The 18,525-nt window shown below is 39.6% G+C and overlaps 1 protein-coding gene across 5 annotated transcripts in view; it reads right to left on the bottom strand.

Annotated features, from left to right (window-relative positions):
• Positions 1–18,154, bottom strand: part of LANCL1 (LanC like 1) — a 34,507-nt gene extending 16,353 nt beyond the window's left edge. The window contains exons 1-3 of one of the 5 annotated variants that reach the window (XM_032859897.1): positions 18,121–18,154; positions 17,747–17,843; positions 13,944–14,061 (exon numbers count right to left, since the gene is read on the bottom strand). In XM_032859897.1, coding sequence (XP_032715788.1) covers positions 13,944–14,061; positions 17,747–17,827 — 199 coding nt within the window. In that variant the 5' untranslated portion in view covers positions 17,828–17,843; positions 18,121–18,154. The other 4 variants (XM_032859894.1, XM_032859892.1, XM_032859893.1 and 1 more) reach the window with 4 other exon arrangements.
• Between the last annotated feature and the right edge of the window lie 371 nt (positions 18,155–18,525).

Here is an 18,525-nt window from a genome sequence, read left to right as displayed (position 1 = left end):
TAAAGTACATTTTCCATCTCATTTACCATTTTTAGAAGATACAGAGCCTCTGTTTAAATCTAAATTAATAGAGCCCATCTCTTCATGGATTTCAGTGCAGTAAAAATGCAGTCTGCAAAATTACTTTTCACTGCACTGAGGACAGTTTTAAATTTAGATAGTTTTCTCATTTTGCATGGGTAATCTCCAAAGCTTTGTGCCACAGACAATTCAATTTCACATGTATATTAAGGCCAAATTTTCATTTCCTGCCAAAGTTAATAACCTTGTCTGCTCTTTCAAAGTGGCTTGGTGTTAGTAATTCCACAAGATGATGATCAGACCTACCAGTGCTGAAGGTCTGTAGACATAAGTGTACAAAACCACGTGTACAAGAAAAAAAAAAAAAACACCTCCTTTTCACAAATGATCAATGTCAAGAGCTTCTTCTCCAATTAGGTTCTTAAATGGCTTCCTCTCCATCCATACCAGGCATCTGCTGGCAATCTGTTTAAATTGTTACCCTTTCATTTTGGCCTCCTATTCCCATTGCTGCCTGAACTCCCCTAATTAAGTTCTGTAAGCACCACAGCCAGATAATGACATGACTGAGGTCTGAGAAAATACAAAGTGATTAAATACAAGCCCAATGATTGCTTTCCTTTTCAGACCTTTGTCTCTCATTATCAACAATTCCTCTTGGCCTAAATCTTTTTTTTTTTTTTAAACTTATTTTTAAATTTTATTTAAAGATCTTACTTATTGGAGAGAGAGAGAGAGAGAATGAAAGGGCAGAGGGTCAGAGGGAGAAGCAGACTCCCTGTGTGCAGGGAGCCCAACTTGGGACCTGATCCCAGAACCCTGGAATCATGACCTGAGCCGAAGGTGGTGGCGTAACCAACTGAGCCACCCAGGCGCCCCTCTTGTCCTAAATCTTTAACAAACAAAACCTATTAAAGTTTGCAGTTGTAAGTCTGGATGCATTTCTCATGACAAACAGGTAGTCATTTCTCCAGTCCTTAATATTTCATTTAGATGCAAAACTTTTTTTTTTTTTTCTTTTTGATCAGCAGAGAATTATCTTTCCAGCTTCTGGCATTGCATAACCTCAGGTCCTGGTTCTCTCCTTTGTCTCATTCTGGGTCTGAGTGTCCATATATTTTGATTAAGCAATCTGCCGTACCTTGCAGTTTATGGTCTCTACTTCCTGACACAAAACACCCATGATGAAAAGGTTTTCAAGTGAGCAGTGCTGCTGCCAATTCGAAAATATTTCCTGGACAAGCCTACCAGAAATGAGTCTAGGTCCAGGGTATAAGACAAAACATGGAAGTCAAAGACATCTAATGCCTCATCAATACTGTATATCCCATATGCCCTAATAGCAAAATGGGGGAAGTCTTGAAGTAGCTAGAAGTCTTGAACCTAATCCTTATGCTGTTCCAACGTTAGCAATATTCATGCATAAAACATCACCTTTGCATAAATACCAAATGAGAAGTAACTGGTGAGGTGGGATATACAGACATAACCTCAAGGGCTTGGCAGGGAAAACTCCCCTAGTCCCCTTACATATACTTGCAGCCCTGGCCTCAGTCTATGCTTTAAAAACTCTTTTCAGAGCGCCTCGGTGGCTTAGTCAGTGAAGTCTCTGCCTTCACCCCAGGTCATGATCCTGGGGTCCTGGCATCAACCCCCACATCAGGCTCCCTGCTCAGTGGGGAGCCAGCTTCTCTCTCTCCCTCTGGGGCTCCCCCATCTGTGTTCTTTCTCTCTCAAATAAATAAATAAAATCTTTAAAAAATGATTTAACAAACCTTTTGAAATGTAGTTTTTATCAAAATAAATTTGTTCTTCATGGAAAAAGTCAAATAGTACTACAAGGCTTAATATGCTTCTCATCCACCAATATATTAATATGCCTCTAGGGAAGGGCCAGGTTTGGGAGGGAAGGGTTACAGCTGCATCCATTCATAAACTCATTATCAAGTAGGATTCCAGTCTCTAAAGGACATTTAACATAATGAGAAAGAACACTGTACTGGCTTCCAGGATAACAACCATCAAAACTGGTCATGAGACTCAACACATGATGATGTTTAATCTTTTTAATGCTTCCTTTTTTTAATCACAGGATATGCTTAACAGAGTATCCTTAACTTAAGGATATCCTTAACAGAGTAACCTTAACAGAGTACTTAACAGAGTATTCTGGGCTTAAATTTGAGTAGTGGATAAAATGTCCTTCTATATTATTTGCTAAGCAAAAAGTAGGATATAAAGGAGATTCACTTCCTCTTTCTACCCTTTCACTTTTTCTTCCAGAACAGAAAAGACTGAAGTGAGATTTAAGTTTTGATTGCATTTAATTGTAAATACATGCTCCAAATCATTTTAGGTCTTAGGATTATTCTATTAAAAGAAAAAAGAAACCCACTCTTCCCCTCTTTTAGATCTGGAGGGATTTTGACATTTTCATTGACATAAAATTGATTCTATTTCTTAGATGGTTCACTCTATGATAACGACTGTGATTAAGTTATGAAAACTAATGCTTTTTTGGTCTGAATTTTATGGTCTTGTTAGATTTGCTCATATATATGATTTAAACTTATTGACATATTCTAAATGGGAAAATAATCCATATGAAGAGAGATATACTGAGAAATGAGTAAAGCAAAATCTAATCCATTATTTGCCCATTAATCCCAAACTCATTAAAGATGACCAATAAAGCATTTGGGTAACTAATTCTGTTAAGTAATGAGTACTCTCCTTCAGGAATAAGAGATTATTCCTACCCTGGTTGCTTGTACTTCATTTCCTCAAGGGTAGGGGAAAGTTGTAATAGGGATACCTCCTCTATTTTACATCCAAATCCAGATTTAACATCAGTAAAAAACGATCAAATACCTTTTAGAATCAAGCATGTTAAGTCAGTAAATGTTTTAGAAATGCCATGTTCATTCTGTGGTTATTCACAGCTTTGGAGACTGGTTTGGTGGAGAAAGAATGGACCAAGATGGAGAGAGTATCCTCTCCCTCCCAGGGGGCAAAAATACACCATCAAGGAGAAGAAGGTATGGATGAGGTGTAGACCAAAAAAGGAAGCTGAAACCTGTGCACGGTACTCTCAGGAAGTGGAATCAATCCTCTGAACAAGTCCATGTGGATGGGAAGGCTAGGGGATGACATGGTTAACAAGGATAGACCCCTTGGAGGCTCAAATTATTAAAAGCCAGACACAGAACTTTAGGCTTGATCTATGATTGGTTTATGTAAAGGAGTGGTATTCCCCGCAAAAAGTTTTTTTTTTTTTTTTTTTTTTTTAAGTAGGCTCCACACCCAGCATGGAGCCCAGTGTGGGACTTGAACTCATGACCCTAAAATTAAGACATAACTGAAATCAAGATTTGGACGCTTCACCAATGGAGCCACCCAGGTGCCCTAAAAAGCATCTTTCGAAGATAACCCTATGGGTTAGTCCAGGTCTTCCAAGAAGGGTCTTTATTAGGGAATCCTAGAGGGGTACCACATGAAGAGTGCTACATGGCCTCACACCAGCAACTAGAGGGTTTAGCTTGGAAGCGATACATGCCACCACCCCTGCAGCCCCCGAACTAGAAGGGGTCACCTCACCTAATGACACTGAAGTTGAGAGGTTTAACCTCTCAGAGTCTAGAAAGAGAGGAGTCCAGAAAGAGAGGGACACCAGACATGGGTGAGCACTAGACGTCTAACACAGGGCCTGGCCGTGGGGAAGAGGCAGAGAGGTTTGAGACATTCATCAGACGTCCAAGGAGAGAGAGAGCGCAAGTAGGCAGCTGGATGCACCTGGAGTTTAGGGAAGAGAGGAAAAATGTCCTCCAAAGGTGTGGGGAGGGTTGGGACTCCTGGAGTAGTCAGTGATTCTCTGATGTAATTCAGGAGCAAGTGGACTGGAAGACTCATCAATCCAATGTAAGTAGGGGTTGCTTTTAATAAAAACAAAACCAAAAAACCCCTCCGTTTTGGTCTGAGAGGCCAGAAGAAACCCAGACATATATTACTCTGATCTTAAAACTCCCAGAGCTGGTTTGGTTGCTTACAACTGTGGTGTCCATTAAGACAGTTTCTAAACATTAAGTGTCTAGAAAACTTTGAGTTAATTAAAAGTAAGCAAAATTTAAAATTCAGTTTCTCAGTCACACTAGCCACATTTCAATGCTCAACAGCTACATGTGGGTAGTGGCTGGCGTAATGGACAAGAAAATAACATCTTTATCACAGTGGAACATTCTAAGGCCGGCACTGCTCTGAACACCAGAGATCGATGTCATTGTGCATAAGAAGTTCGGGAAGTGTGGCACTGCCCCCACAGTTCATCCTAGAAATCTGTTTTTGAAATGCTGACAACTAATTCACTTCAAAGAAAAAAAACGATACCATGAGGACTGAAGAAAACTTTGCTGTAATAGGAATCTGTCCTGGTTTTTAGCATGAAAGCTGTGAACTAGATTTTTCTACTCTGTCTCTTTCTGTAGCTCTTACTCTGGGAAGGGAGGGTAAACTGCTTAGGGACACTTCTAAATCTGCAATTTCCTTACTCAGCTACTTATCCCAGTAGTACTATAAATATAGCCAGCTGTTGAGGAGTAATTAATACTAAGCCTTTGAATTTCTGAGTTCATTAGTCCTATTCATCTTGACCAATCAAGACCTTCGCACATCTCAAGTGTATGTGGACATGATAAAAATCTCCACAGATGTATGAACTCTCAACAACACTTGTCTGTAATTCTGCACTTTAGAGATTATTCCTTAATAGTGTTCGTTTCTTTTATAACCAGTCTGCACTGATGTAAGAACCTTTGCCATGGTAGTTTCTCTCTGCAAAGTACTTCCTTACAGATTGGGCTCTTTTAAAGATTCTCTTTGTGTACCCTGGTAGGAAAAGTCACGCTCAGACTGAAATACCACTGGAGTCACTGGGGGTACCCAGCTAACACCCAAGAACAGGTCTCAATAGTTTTGAGTGATACGTAAATAGGAACTCCCTAAAAAGGTGATGGGTTGTTTCAAATAAACTGCTCCCTAGTTAAAACTTCGAAAGCTTATCAATATCATGTTTTTTTCCCTTTCAGATTTATGAAAATATAAGTGACCAGAAATTCTCTAGTTAACCCCGTACAGTATGATCACCTGTCTTTCTCTATCAGGTTGGTACTTTCTCGTACTTTGTAATGGTTTCTTAATTTTGTGTCTAAGTGCATTTTTATTTTTCCAACAAAATTACAGTTGTCTAGGGGCACCTGGGTAGCTCAGTAGGCTAAACTCCTGATTTTGGCTCAGGTAATGATCTCAGGATCCTGAGACCGAGCTCCCACATCAGGCTCTGTGCTCAGCAGGGAGTCTGCTTGGGATTCTCTCTCTCTTTCTCTCTCTCCCCCTCCCTACCTCCCTCTCTCGAAACAGAACAAAACAAGACAAAACTACAGTCGTCTTTAGGGCAGGATTCCCATTCCCAGTCACTGTGGTTACTGTGCACAGAGCTCTCCAAAAAGCCTGTACGTAAACACTTCCCAGAGCAGCGTATCTGCTCAGCTGTCAGCTTAAAGCCAAGCAGCACAGCTTGCTGTCCACTGACAGCTGCTCTTCTCCAAATACCTGAGTACAGGTGATATGGGGAGAAAAATCAGCTGTGACTCCGCACCAATAATTATTGTCCCAAGCAAAGAAGTAGAAAAGAAAGAGGGCAAACGAGCACTCAGAAGATGCATCTTTCTCTTTTTTATGTATTTCCAGAGCTGACTGTCCAATAGGAAAAACACTTAAAAAAGAGGAGACCTCAGAGTTTCCTCCCCCTTCCTTCAGTGCCCTGCCTCGTAACTGTCAAAATGGAAAGTGCTCTTAGTCTTTTATTCAGACTGCCATTCACCGGTGATAAATCTTTCAAGAGAGTAATCATTAAAGGCTCAGGCTCAGGGATCAATGCCTGGGATTAAAGCCACCAGTCACTCACTGTGCGTTTTTTACCTCATTTACTAAACCTCTCTGTGCCTAAGCATGTTCACCTATGAAATAGCTACTCCATAGTTACTGTGAATCATGCTGATTATTACTAGTCCCTAGCACATAGTAACCACTCAATAAACACCCAACCCCATTAGAATGATTTTCCAGTGTTGAATCAGTCGCTTTGTCTCATCTCTGATGCCTGATCGAAAAGGACAGAGAGAAGAGAGGGAAGCATAGTCTTCCCCATGTTCCTGCCTCTCTCCACCCTTGCTGGCTCCTCTGACTAGAAAAATGTTCTCTATACATGTGCGACCTGGCCCTTCTCTTGAGCTTTCTGGGAGTCTTCTGACTTTAGGTGTTCCCTATTCTCTCTTTTTCTCATGTAGTAATCTATATTTGTACTATCTAGATGCTCTGTTTGAGGGAGGTAAGTTCAAGTCAGGCAGTTACCTCTAAGGAGTTACTCAAGTTACCTCTAAGGAGGTAAGTTCAAGTCAGGCAGCAAAAAAGAAGAAACCCATTTTACAACGAGGTCTAAACGAGAGGCTCTCTATTCGGCTTTATCAAGTAGAAAGCGATATTATAAGTCTTCTCTAATTTTTGAGTTCATTTTTCAACGGGATCAGAAGTCAAGGCAGAGAGATGTGACGGGCTCTTCTACATCCTAAGACGTATGAAATGAGTTGAATTCCACTCTTTCCTCATTCCACCTAGTTTGCTTTATTGTTTTTAGTTTGTATAGGTGGTATACTATAGAACAGTAATTGCAGAACACTCTCCCTTCGTTTGTTCATTCGTTCATTCATTCATTCGTTCATTCATCCATTCAGTAAATATGTATTAAGCACCAACTATGGATCTGGCATTGTGTTAAATGCTCAAGTTACTGGAATAAAAAAATGACAAAGCCCCAGCCTCCTTGTTGTTGTCTGTAAAAGGCAAATTGCTTAGATATGTCTTCTTTCTTTTCCCTCCTATCATTTTTTCTGATCAACATTTTCTTCCTGCTCTCAGTGTTTCACCCAAGCACACTGCTAGCATTTAAACCCCAAGCGGTTTAAAGCCTGTATCTAAGTCACTGAAGATAACCTACAGTACAATGACATCAACCCCAGAGAAAGTGCAGTCTGCAAGAAAGCGCTCTGGCAGGTCTCTATCTAGTGGTCACTCTGAAGGGCTCTAATTAACCCAGTGGAGATCCACACCCTTTATTTCTTCCGCTTGCCCTGACAGCTCTGACTGGAACGCATATGTGCTTCTTATGAAGGTGAAGGACACAGGACTAGGGCTCAAATTAGACATTGAAATGCTGGCTCAGATTGAAGAGCTACGTAATAAAAAGATCAAATTGCAAAGAAAAGATACCTGGCCAGAGTGATTCCTTTCAAGTAAGTCTGGTATCAGCAGAAACTAAGTCCCACATGCTAAAGCTGTAGCTCAAAGGCTATATATTTGGCAGATCAGAGGAAGAGCATCTTGAAACACTTTAATGACTTGCATTTAGAGCACAAGTTAATATTACTCCAGGGATTATGCTGCATATCCTCTTGTTTAAAATGTTATCTAATACTTGAAAAGAGTAAATATATGCTGATCTTAGCCTCATTAACTTTGTGAGTTGGTTATAGAAGATTGGGTTATGTCTTTTAGAACTAAAGCCCCTAGAGTCCTGTGTGTGTGTTTTTTTTTTTTTTTTTTGAGCGTGAGCTCATCATTTCCCTTAGGAATCATCATAGTTAAGAGTGGGAAAAAAATGAAATTAAATGAGGGCCGGCACTTTCTCTCATTCTCTCTTAAAGACACTAGTGACATCAGTTATTATCCCTTGGGTTTACTTACCTTTTCTCCTATGTTATCTGCAAGGGAAGCAATCTTTCCTCCCAAATGCTTATTTCTAACATGAGACTCCTTCATCTATTCATTTAATTCTTTATAATAATTTCTCACCAGTGTTTTGTAATTTCTATTTTACAAGCCATTTTAGAATTCTTTTCTTCCTGGAACCTATAGCTACCTGGAACAAAACCCAGAGCAGCCCAAAGGCAGGGGCTGTGAGGCTCTCTGGTGAGTCCCAACAGATTCCCAAACACCAATTAGGACTACCCGGTAGCTGGCCATTGGGTTTGATCTTAAGAGACCTCCACTCCGGTTCTTTTTTTGCACTGTCTGCTGCTATGTGCATGACATAAAGAACACTTCTTGATGGCGCATCTGAAGAACCAAAATGTTTGCCCTGCTTCCCAAGCTGGGAGTGCATCCTATAAAGAACTGGTAAATCTACCAGGAAAGGATTATGACTAAGAATGAATAATTCAGTACTTATTGTTGTCATATGTTATACATCAGTATCATGATGCATTACACTTCAATGTACTAAATTTTATAAAAGAGGATTTCAGTGAAAAGAACTGGGCCTGTTCATTTCCAATATCGCTTATTAACAGCTGTAAGAGCTACTGATTGTTTTCAGACTATGGGTGATACTTCATACGCAAAGATCCTCAACAAGCCTTTTCAAATACATGCAATTATGAGGAAAAGCTACTGTTTTGGCCCAGTTAATTTTCTATCTTGAAACCACGCTGAATGTATTAATTCAGGATTAGGAAGCACAGAAGCAACTTCTGTGGCAGAATGCTAGAGATTTCATACTTCTGGCTGCAAATGCCGATAAATCTTTCCAGGGTTTACTTTATATTCAATCCCAAATAACTTCTTCCTATAGACTTTTAAATAGTAATTACTCTTACCTAACTCATGCTTCCCACTTTCTTTCCAAATTCCTTTCATAATTCATCTATTCTCATTTTTTTCTAAAACACTTAAAACTGACTAGTCATTAGCCACTTCTAAAACGTATGTACAGCATGAGTATCATCACGTTATCACTGCTCAACTCACTCCATCTTACGGTTATGTGTAGACCTTTTTCACTTATCAAATGTATGGAGTGAAGCCAGATGTAGATGTGGAGAGTAGATATACACACGAGGGCACACATTCTCATGGGGGAAAGACCAGGCTTCTAAAGATAAGACTTGTAGCATTGATTCCTAACTTTCTCACTTACTGGCTCTGTAACCTTCCATACGTACTCAGCCTTGTTTTGCTTCAGTTTTCTCATCTGTGAAATGGGGATACAAAGAGAATCCATGCCGTAGAGTGGTTCTGAGATTTAGGTTAGTTAATTAATGCAAAGCACTTAGAATGGTGTCTGGCATATGACATTAGTTACTGAGGCACGTGCACATACACTTTGGCTCCTGTCGTTCAAATGCTGATCCTACCAACATTTTATTAATAGCAATCACTTTTAATCTTTACGCCTGTCCTTTAACAGTAAAATGATCAAGAACTACATATTGATGATCCTCATTCCCTTGGGAACCAAAATTTACTCAATATATTTTACTATTAAATTACTGAATTCTTGTTTCTGAACATCAGTAATAATTCGTTAATTCTCAATTACTGTCTGCAAAATTGATTATTCACAATACCTCATTCCTGGATAAGCATGAGACCCCAGAGCGATTTATTACCATAACCGTCTCATTGGCCAATATGAGGTGGCTGCAAGGTTTGAAAAATTCTCCCCTCCTTCCTTTCCTAGGGCCAAGGCATTTTATCTCTCTGTTGTGAATAAAAAAATGTAGAAGCTGTAAAACTGCACTGACAACCCACAGGAGTAAATATGTAGGCTTTAGTGAAAATGACATCTGAACCCTATTACAAGCCTGTGTTAACTGTTCTCATCACCGTTATATCCTGTTTCCATTTGACAATAAAAACCAAGATAATTTCAGCTGTAAAATAGTTTGTAAAGTGAAATACTTTCTAAAGCAGTGATTTGCTTCTTCTAAATTTTTATTTAAACCTATATACATTCCCCTTACCAATAAAATATCACATACACAGTACTTTCTATGGTATACATAACATAGGTATATGATATTATGGTATACATAACATAGGTACAGAATTTCTAGTAAATCTCATCACTATTAGTTTCAATTTTTCCTGAAAAGACAGAAAATGGGAAAAATGATGGGAGTCCAATTTTTCAGTTTTAAGTAACGTAAGTCTCCCTAGAAACACAGAACAGGCAAAATATTGCTTAGGAAATTTCAAAATATTGTATAGACAAAACTTCCCCCAGATGGACAGCTATTTAGATGGAAAAAATTAAGGATGGAAAGAATTAAGGCTCATTGTCCAAATGCCTTGTGCAAACACAGGAATAAAAAAAAGTATCACTTCTCCTGTTATACAGGACTTACAGTAGAGGTTGCTAGGTCTTATCCCCAAATCCACTTAACCCTAGGGAACAGACTACATTTACTATCCTTCCTTGCTAACAGGTGTGACCATGTGACTATGTTCTAGCCAATGAGACATAAGCAGAATTGAAATGTTGAGTGGGCCTTCCAGGAAGTCTTTTAAAAGGGGAGGAATGCGTTGTTTTTTGCCTCTTTTTCCTTTCTGCAGCCTGAAAAGCTGATGTAATGTATGAATCCTCAGCAGCTGTTTGGCCAGGAGGTAGAAGTCAGTGGCTGAGGGATAATGGAGCAGAAAGACAGGAACCTGCGTTCCTACTGACATCCTGAGGGCACCGTATCAACCCTGAATCATATCGGCCTTCTTCTACATAAAAGAAAAATAAACTTCTATCTTATCTGAATGTCACTGTAATTTTGATTTTTTGGGGTATATGTAGCAGAACCTAACCCTATCCTAAATTCTAATTCTATCTGAATGAGCATTAACTATCAGATCATACTTCAATTGGGGAATGAAACTTAACAAAAGAGGATGGTAATTTAAAGTTCTAATTAATAATAACCATGAAATTTTCTTATACAAACTACATAGTGATAACTTGCAAAAGATTTCATTGTATACTGGCAACAAATGCTCAAGAACTACCAATTTTTGTTTTTTTTTTTAAGATTTTATTTATTTATTTGACAGAGAGAGAGAGATCACAAGTAGGCAGAGAGGCAGAGAGAGAGGAAGGGAAGCAGGCTCCCTGCCTAGCAGAGAGCCCGATGTGGGGCTCGATCTCAGGACCCTGGGATCATGACCTGAGCCGAAGGCAGAGGCTTTAACCCACTGAGCCACCCAGGTGCCCCTGTTGTTGTTTTTTTAAAGATTTTACTTATTCATGTGACAGGGAAAGATCGCAAGTAGGCAGAGAGGCAGGCAGAGAGAGAGGACGAAGCAGGCTCCCTGCTGAGCAGAGAGCCGGATGCGGGACTCAATCTCACGATCCTGAGCCAAAGGCAGAGGCTTAACCCACTGAGCCACCCAGGCGCCCCAAGAACTACCCATGTTGAAGAAGGTGATCAAGTTCTAAAGGTTTTCTACAATAAATGTTTCCCAAAATAATATAATTTTGGACAAACTAGCAACAAGAGCAAACAAATTAATATTTATAAAAATATGATGCTAACTTTGGTGAACAAAGTTAAAGAAATGGAATCCTTTTCTAAAAGGCATCACTCTTTGAAGATAATATGGGGAATGCATGCATAGTAGGATACAAATCTACACATAATTATGTAAACACTGCCTTGACACACAACAGCAAGTATTTCTACTGTGTTAAAATGTTTATGAATGTATTTTCTGGCAATAAAATTGCAATAATAGAGACACCATACTTGGTAAGATATAATAATGGGAAGAGAAGGTATTGACATGATTTTGTGTGTCAAATTAGCTTTAGTTTCTTATGCAACTCAGAGTTTCATGCTATTTAGACCGTCTAAACACTGGCAGGGGAAGAAAAGCATTTTACTTGTGAAAACACTGGAGGAGACAGTCCATTTTATGTGGGAATAATGGCTTTTTAACAGTGCTCCATTAAGAGACATCAGGACCCCTGCCTCAAAAGCCATGAACAAATTTATCTGGCAGATAAAACAATCTAAACTGCTTAGCGTGCCAATTGGCCTAGGACGCCTGCCATATAAGCTGCTTTTGGGAGCCAGCAATAAGTATCATAAATACTTAAAGATAAAAAGTTGAAGGATATTGTCATTCAAAGGAGATGACACTGTTAACTCACACTGCCAAAAAATTTAAACACACTTGCATTTTGTTTTGGAGTCAAATTTCTTTTCTATTTCCATTTCTATTTAACCTTTAGTTTCTCAAACAGTCCTGGCAGGAGAGGCCTGATTGATGGTTTTTCCAAACATTGTCAAACTATTAATTTAAAACTGAAGTCAATCCCCACTTCTTTCCCCCTAAAGCAAGGTACCTTATAATCTTATAATATGTAATAATATAAACTCATCTGAATGAGTAAACAGGATAGAGGTTTAATTCACTCTTTTTATAGACAGGCAATTGAATCTAGCCATCTGTCTCAGTATCCTTTTTTTTTTTTCTGGCCAGGAATAACAAAATAATAGAAACTCCAATTGTATTAGGAGTAAGATCTGTAAGTCTGGTCTTTAAACAATGTGGAAATCAAGAGGAAAACTAAATAACTGTAGATTGTACTCGGGCTACTTTGTTCAAATCCTCATGATTTTAAGTAGAGAATAACAATGTTCATTTAAATGACAACTGTTGTTATAACTTTCTTCTTGAAGCAAAATACTTACACATTTGTTCTCAGCTTTAACATACCTTTTTTTTTTTTTTTAAGATTTTATTTATTTATTTGACAGAGAGATCACAGGAGGGCAGAGAGGCAGGTAGAGAAAGAGAGGGGGAAGCAGGCTCCCCGCCAAGCAGAGAACCCAACGTGGGGCTCAATCCCAGAACCCTGAGATCACGACTGGTGCCGAAGGCAGAGGCTCAACCCACTGAGCCACCCAGGCCCCCCGTCATCTTTAACCTATCTTATGTTGAGCTTCTAAAACCACTCCGAATCATAAAACTAAGAGGGAGGGCCTTTAACTAGTCCATTCCTCTTATTTTATAAAACACTGACCTTAAACATCCTTGAGAGTACAATTTTATTCTGTTTATCTGCTTTCTTGACTTCGTAAGGACAGAGAGAATCACTTGCTATTACCAAAAGGTTTGCTTTTAGTAAATTCCTGCCAGAGAAACCTCTCAAAGTGCAGTCCATAGAGGACGATCTACAACAGGCCCACTGAGGCTTGCAAAATGCATATTCCTGGGCCCCGCTCAAGACCTATTACACTGATTATCTTCACTGTGAGGCCAAGGAAATGGCATGCTCGTGACAAGCACCACTGCCTTAAAATCAAATTTCTCAAGCTGAAAATCTGTTCCTCCTTAACTCTTTTTCAGAGTAACTGGAAAACACTGAGTCTCTAAACTGTGCTTCTTTGAGATTATAAAGCTATCTTTCTGTCTCTCTACATTAGTAAACTAACTGAAGTTCTTCTACGTTCCTTCTTTCATTTGTCTCTCTCTCACTTCTTGGACATCTATGTACTATTTCTCCCCAAACTTTCTCCAACCTCTCAGTGACCAGCAAAACACTGAATGCAAACCAACCAGCAGTGATTGTTCAGGAAGATTAGTTCATGGAATTTCTGATTCTCTGTGTTCACATTTGGATCCCCGTTATGTGGTAACTTAAAAAAACACATCTGGGCATGTTTTATTTTCTGTGGATTAATTCCCTTTACTTCTGTTTCATACACTGTATTCTGGGACTCTCCCCAACTCTTCCCACTGAGATTCCCTCTCCAAATTAACTATGTAATGCTAAACATCAATTTTTCTTTCCACAAGCAGCCATCCAAATTTGTGGGAAGTATGAATTCCATGAATACGCTTCCCTTGCCCTAAATTCAGAGCGCTGTTCGAGATCCAAATCCCAAGGCTAGGCTGAGAGCACCGCATTCTCCCAGAAGCAATTACTCAGCCACAGACACAGGAAGCAAGTGAGGGCGTCCGGTCAGTCAGACACACTCGCGAGGTGATGCTCTGGCTCTCCTCTACGATGCTTGTGCCAGCTCACCAGCAGCACTTCTTACCTGCCCAGCCAGTGTAAACGGTGCTATCCCGAGGGTCTGCTGACTTTAGGCCCCGCTCCATTTGCTGAAGCAGCTCTCGAATCTTATTGTTTAAGCGTTGTGAGAACTCAGGAGTCAGCTGTAGATATTAAAGGGAAAACAAGTATCAAAAAATATGGACCGCTCAACTTCCTGGACTAGAGACTATCAAAAATAGGAGGGTATTTCGTTTCCACTTGGGCCACTTCTTTTGCCTGGGAGAACTGGACAATTATTTTATCCTTAATAACCCCAATTAATAAAACTTAAAAGGGCTATGACATTTTCCTACTCAAGGCAGCAAATATTTTGTAACTTAAATGTCTTACATCAAATTTATAATAAAACGCTAAAGTAGACTGCTGATGAAAAACTGGCACGCGGTAATTTCCACCTAACAGGGAACATGTTATTTAAGCTAATATTTTTTATTATAATAAAAGTCATCTTAATAAATTAAGCACACATCAGAAGATGTTTGCTGTTTTCCAGCTATTTAAGCAGCAACAATGTTAATTCCCTAAGGAAACACTCCTGTTGCTTGTTATTAAAAGATGAGGATAAACATTTATAAAATCCATTTGTAAAAAATGGATAAACAATTTTTAAAAACTGTAGAAGTAGTGCAAGGAAGTCAAAATAAATTCAGAGAAATCAGGAGCCTCATGCAGAGTGGAGAGAACATCAGACCTAGCATCAAAAAAACTCACGGCCAGCACAGTGCCTAGCAGAGGAGGGGCTTCATAAATACTGCCCAGTGAGTGAGGCTGGCTACATCTTTATCCACTATTAATTGAATAATTGTGCTCTACTCATAACTTCTTTATGCTTCAATTACCTGTATTAAGTCAGGATAATAATACCTGCCCCACAATTTCAAAATTCTCGCATTCAGGGATGGAACTGTTGATACTTTGACAATTTTAAGCAGTCCAAGGGTCTATAACAAGTAATAATTTGGGTATGGATTAAAGAGCACATGAAAGCTGTAGCTGTGGGGTAGTGATATCCATACGAAGCCCCACAGATGCTGGGTAAGTTGTGAGGTCCACAAAAACACTGTTATTTATCCTAAAGGCAACTGAAAAATATTTTGCAAGTTCTGTATACACTGAATCATGAAGAATCTTAAAAGGTCACTTTAATGTATCCCTCCAGAATTTTAGAAAACTGCTGTGACTCCCAGACTTGGATTTTTCAGAGCAGTAAAATTTTAAAACAATGTTGGGGAATATTACATGGGCACAAACATTTCATTTCACCATGTAAGGATTATAAAAACAAACCTACTACCTGCTAACATCATCATCTCATTTTTTTTAAATTTTTTTAATTTTATTTATTTATTTATTTATTTATTTATTTTTTTAAAAGATTTTATTTATTTATTTGACAGAGAGAGATCACAAGCAGGCAGAGAGGCAGGCAGAGAGGAGGAAGCAGGCTCCCTGCTGAGCAGAGAGCCCGACGCGGGGCTCGATCCCAGGACCCTGAGATCATGACCTGAGCCGAAGGCAGCGGCTTAACCCACTGAGCCACCCAGGCGCCCCTCATTTTTTTTTTAAATGAGATTTAACACTGAAACAAGAAAGAAGGCAGTATCGGAATTATTATAAAAGATATTAAGTTTTACTTCTGATAAGGCAAATCAAACTATCAACCATATCTGAATAATTTTTCTGAAGCACCACGATCCTTTATTTCACACTCTGAAGAAGAAACCACACGGTCTGACGGACTCCCATTACTTAACAATTTTTGCCAAGAGGTTAAGATTTCAACAGGTCTTGAAAATACATTTAGTAAGATAAAATATACTTCAATATTAATATGAAAGGTCTATAAATCTCAACTAGACAGAAGAGTGATCTATATGAGAACATATCATCCTCTGTTCATAGATCATGGCTAATTCATCATTTGCCGGGCCTTACTTCGAGACCAAGAATAAGAACACCTCAGTCTCAGGAAGGGAAGTTACTTTCTATTTGTCACATAACTGCATTTAATAAAGGTCACCTGCCGGAGAATATTGATTGGTTGTGGCAGACCACAAAATTATTCAAACTCCAGCAACAGTCTGCAGAGTCTCCAAAAGCCCTCTTTTTTTCTGATAGATGCCAGAAAACAGACCAATTCCTTATTGAAATGTCTGGGTTAACAATTAAGGAGGACAGATCTCGAGGGTCTGAATCATGACACTCAACATTAAACAATTAGAACTGGTATGCTAGCTTCTGGAATCTGTTCAAAACCATGTTAGGTGATAAATTACTTTATTATTTTGGGACCAGAGTTTAAATTTATGAATATCTTTTTGTCACTCTTAAAATGGTTAAATTTGTAAAAGCATTTAATTTATAAACAGCCTGAACAGTGAGCTGTATTTTATTGAAGGCTTCTGTTATTAAATCCTTAAGTGTTCTCTTTGCCAAGTCTGCATGAAACGGCAGGTCTTCCTCCAACAAGATAGGACAAAATACTTCAACTTCAGGATCTGCAGAGGTAGACAGAACACAGGTCCAAATGGCCAAAGGGAAGCCATATGATGTCACGATCATTATAAGAAGCTTTGCTTGGGTGGTTCAATTTTGTTCTTTAAAAAAAAAAAAAAAATCAGGGGTGCCTGGGTGGCTCAGTCACTAAAGCATCTGACTCTTGGTTTCAGCTCAGGTCATGCTCTCCTGGTTGTGGGATTGAGCCCTGAGTTGGCCTCTGTGCTCAGTGCAGAGTCTGCTTCAGATTCTCTCTCCTTCTCGCTTCTGCCCCTCCCCCGCTCTCAAATAATAAATAAATAAAATCTTTAAAAAAAAATCAGATTGACTCTAGATTCCTATGTATTTTGGTACCCTTCTATCCTACAACTCTTCTCCAGTTCTTTCATTCCTCCTACTTGCGTTAATGATGTTGAAGTAATCCACTGTGACAAATGTTTCCAGGGAAGAACCAAAAGAGCCACATAAAGTTCACTTGGCAGATACGAAATCTCTAAGGCCATTATATCTCACGGGAAGTGCTTTTCCTATGGCGAGTTTGGAAGAAATAAACTAGAAGAATTAAAAAAAAAAATGTGCCCACTTTAAAGAAATCATTCTCCCAACCTAACAAGCTCTTAGAATTTCTCAGCTAGACACTCTTAAGAACTGTATTCCCTCTTTATTATGTTCATTCAAAGAGGCATGAGAAAACACAGGCCTCTAGTATCCTATATCAAACTTCTCTTTTGTTCTGTGGTTTATAAGTAACATTAAGTTACCGTTTATTTCCTCCAGCTATAGGGATGTCCTGCAAAAAAGAGGCAATAGTAGGAAGAAAGAATTTCAGGCCTATGTCCTTAATTTTTCTCAGCACTTTCAGTTTAAAGATGTCTTTACCACACATCCCCATTTAAGCTCATTTACCCTGCCCGTATTTGTTTACAAATATAAAGCAATAACATGGAACATGTGACTCACCCCCAGGACTCCTTCCCTCTCTTTAAAAAGCAAACCAAAATTGATCAAAAATGCAAAATTACATAGGAAAACGACATATTCGCCAATTTTTATAATTTAAATTATCAGTGATTGAGGCTATTTCAATTATGAATATTAACAACAGTGACTTCTTAATAGAAATGTCAGAACTCAAATGGTCTATTTTGACATGTATTTTACACATTTATCCTGAAATTACGTATATTTTTAAAAGGGGATGCTGATGCCTTTCTTTCAGGCGAAACTGAGCTCCCTTCTCAACACTAGGGGCTGAAGGTAGGGATGCAGGCAGATGTATCCCAAACTCACCCTCCCGGCAGAATCAAAGTAGCCTTCGGCCAGGGATTTGTTAAAATCGGCATAAGGATTCGGGAAGGCCCTTTGAGCCATGACGCCGGAAGCGAGCCTGCAGAAGACGGGAAAAGAGAAAACTAGGCTGAGACAGGGGCCTCGGCCGAGTTGCCAGGTGGGCGGCCAGAGCCCGCGCAACACCTTCCTTCCAGCTCCTGGGCCACTGCGCAGTCCCGGTGGTCTGAGTGGACCCAAGGCCCACCGCGGCACAGCTACTAGGGCGCTGTCCCTCCGCGAAAAGGCTGTCAGGGCCCCGTGCCCACCGCGAGTAAGTGACCCCGTTTTGCACCCTTAGTTCTCACTCCCAGGATTTGTAGCTGCCGCAGGTTCACCGTCCCGAAGCCCCGCCAGGCCTCGGCCTCTCGCCCCGCCCCGTCGGACACCAACAGATGCGACGCTTTCACCGCCCACTTCCTGCCAGCCGGACCAATCAGAACCTTCGACACTCCGGAGGTGCGCCCTCTTCTCATTTACAGTTTGTTAAAGAGACAGGAGTGTGATTTCTAAAGGGTGGTACCGGGTGCTTTAGTTCCTGGGTAGCTGGAGTAAGGACAGAGTTTAGAGTAACGTGCAAATGTGCCCAGTATGTCCTGCCTTTCTTCTCTTTTAATATTAAAAAAAATTAATTCAAGTCCAGATGACTCATAAGAATTAGGAATTTATCTGGAGAAGAAAAAAGACTGCTTTGAGAAATATTCATATTTCTTCTCAGACTGAATGAAATGGGGTAAGATAAT

This window comes from Lontra canadensis, unplaced genomic scaffold, assembly GCF_010015895.1.
Source record: "Lontra canadensis isolate GAN:19392208 unplaced genomic scaffold, GSC_riverotter_1.0 scaffold18, whole genome shotgun sequence".
Classification (NCBI taxonomy): domain Eukaryota; kingdom Metazoa; phylum Chordata; class Mammalia; order Carnivora; family Mustelidae; genus Lontra; species Lontra canadensis.
The sequence above is the reverse complement of the archived record's forward strand: the minus strand, read 5'-3'. Positions and strand labels throughout refer to the sequence as shown.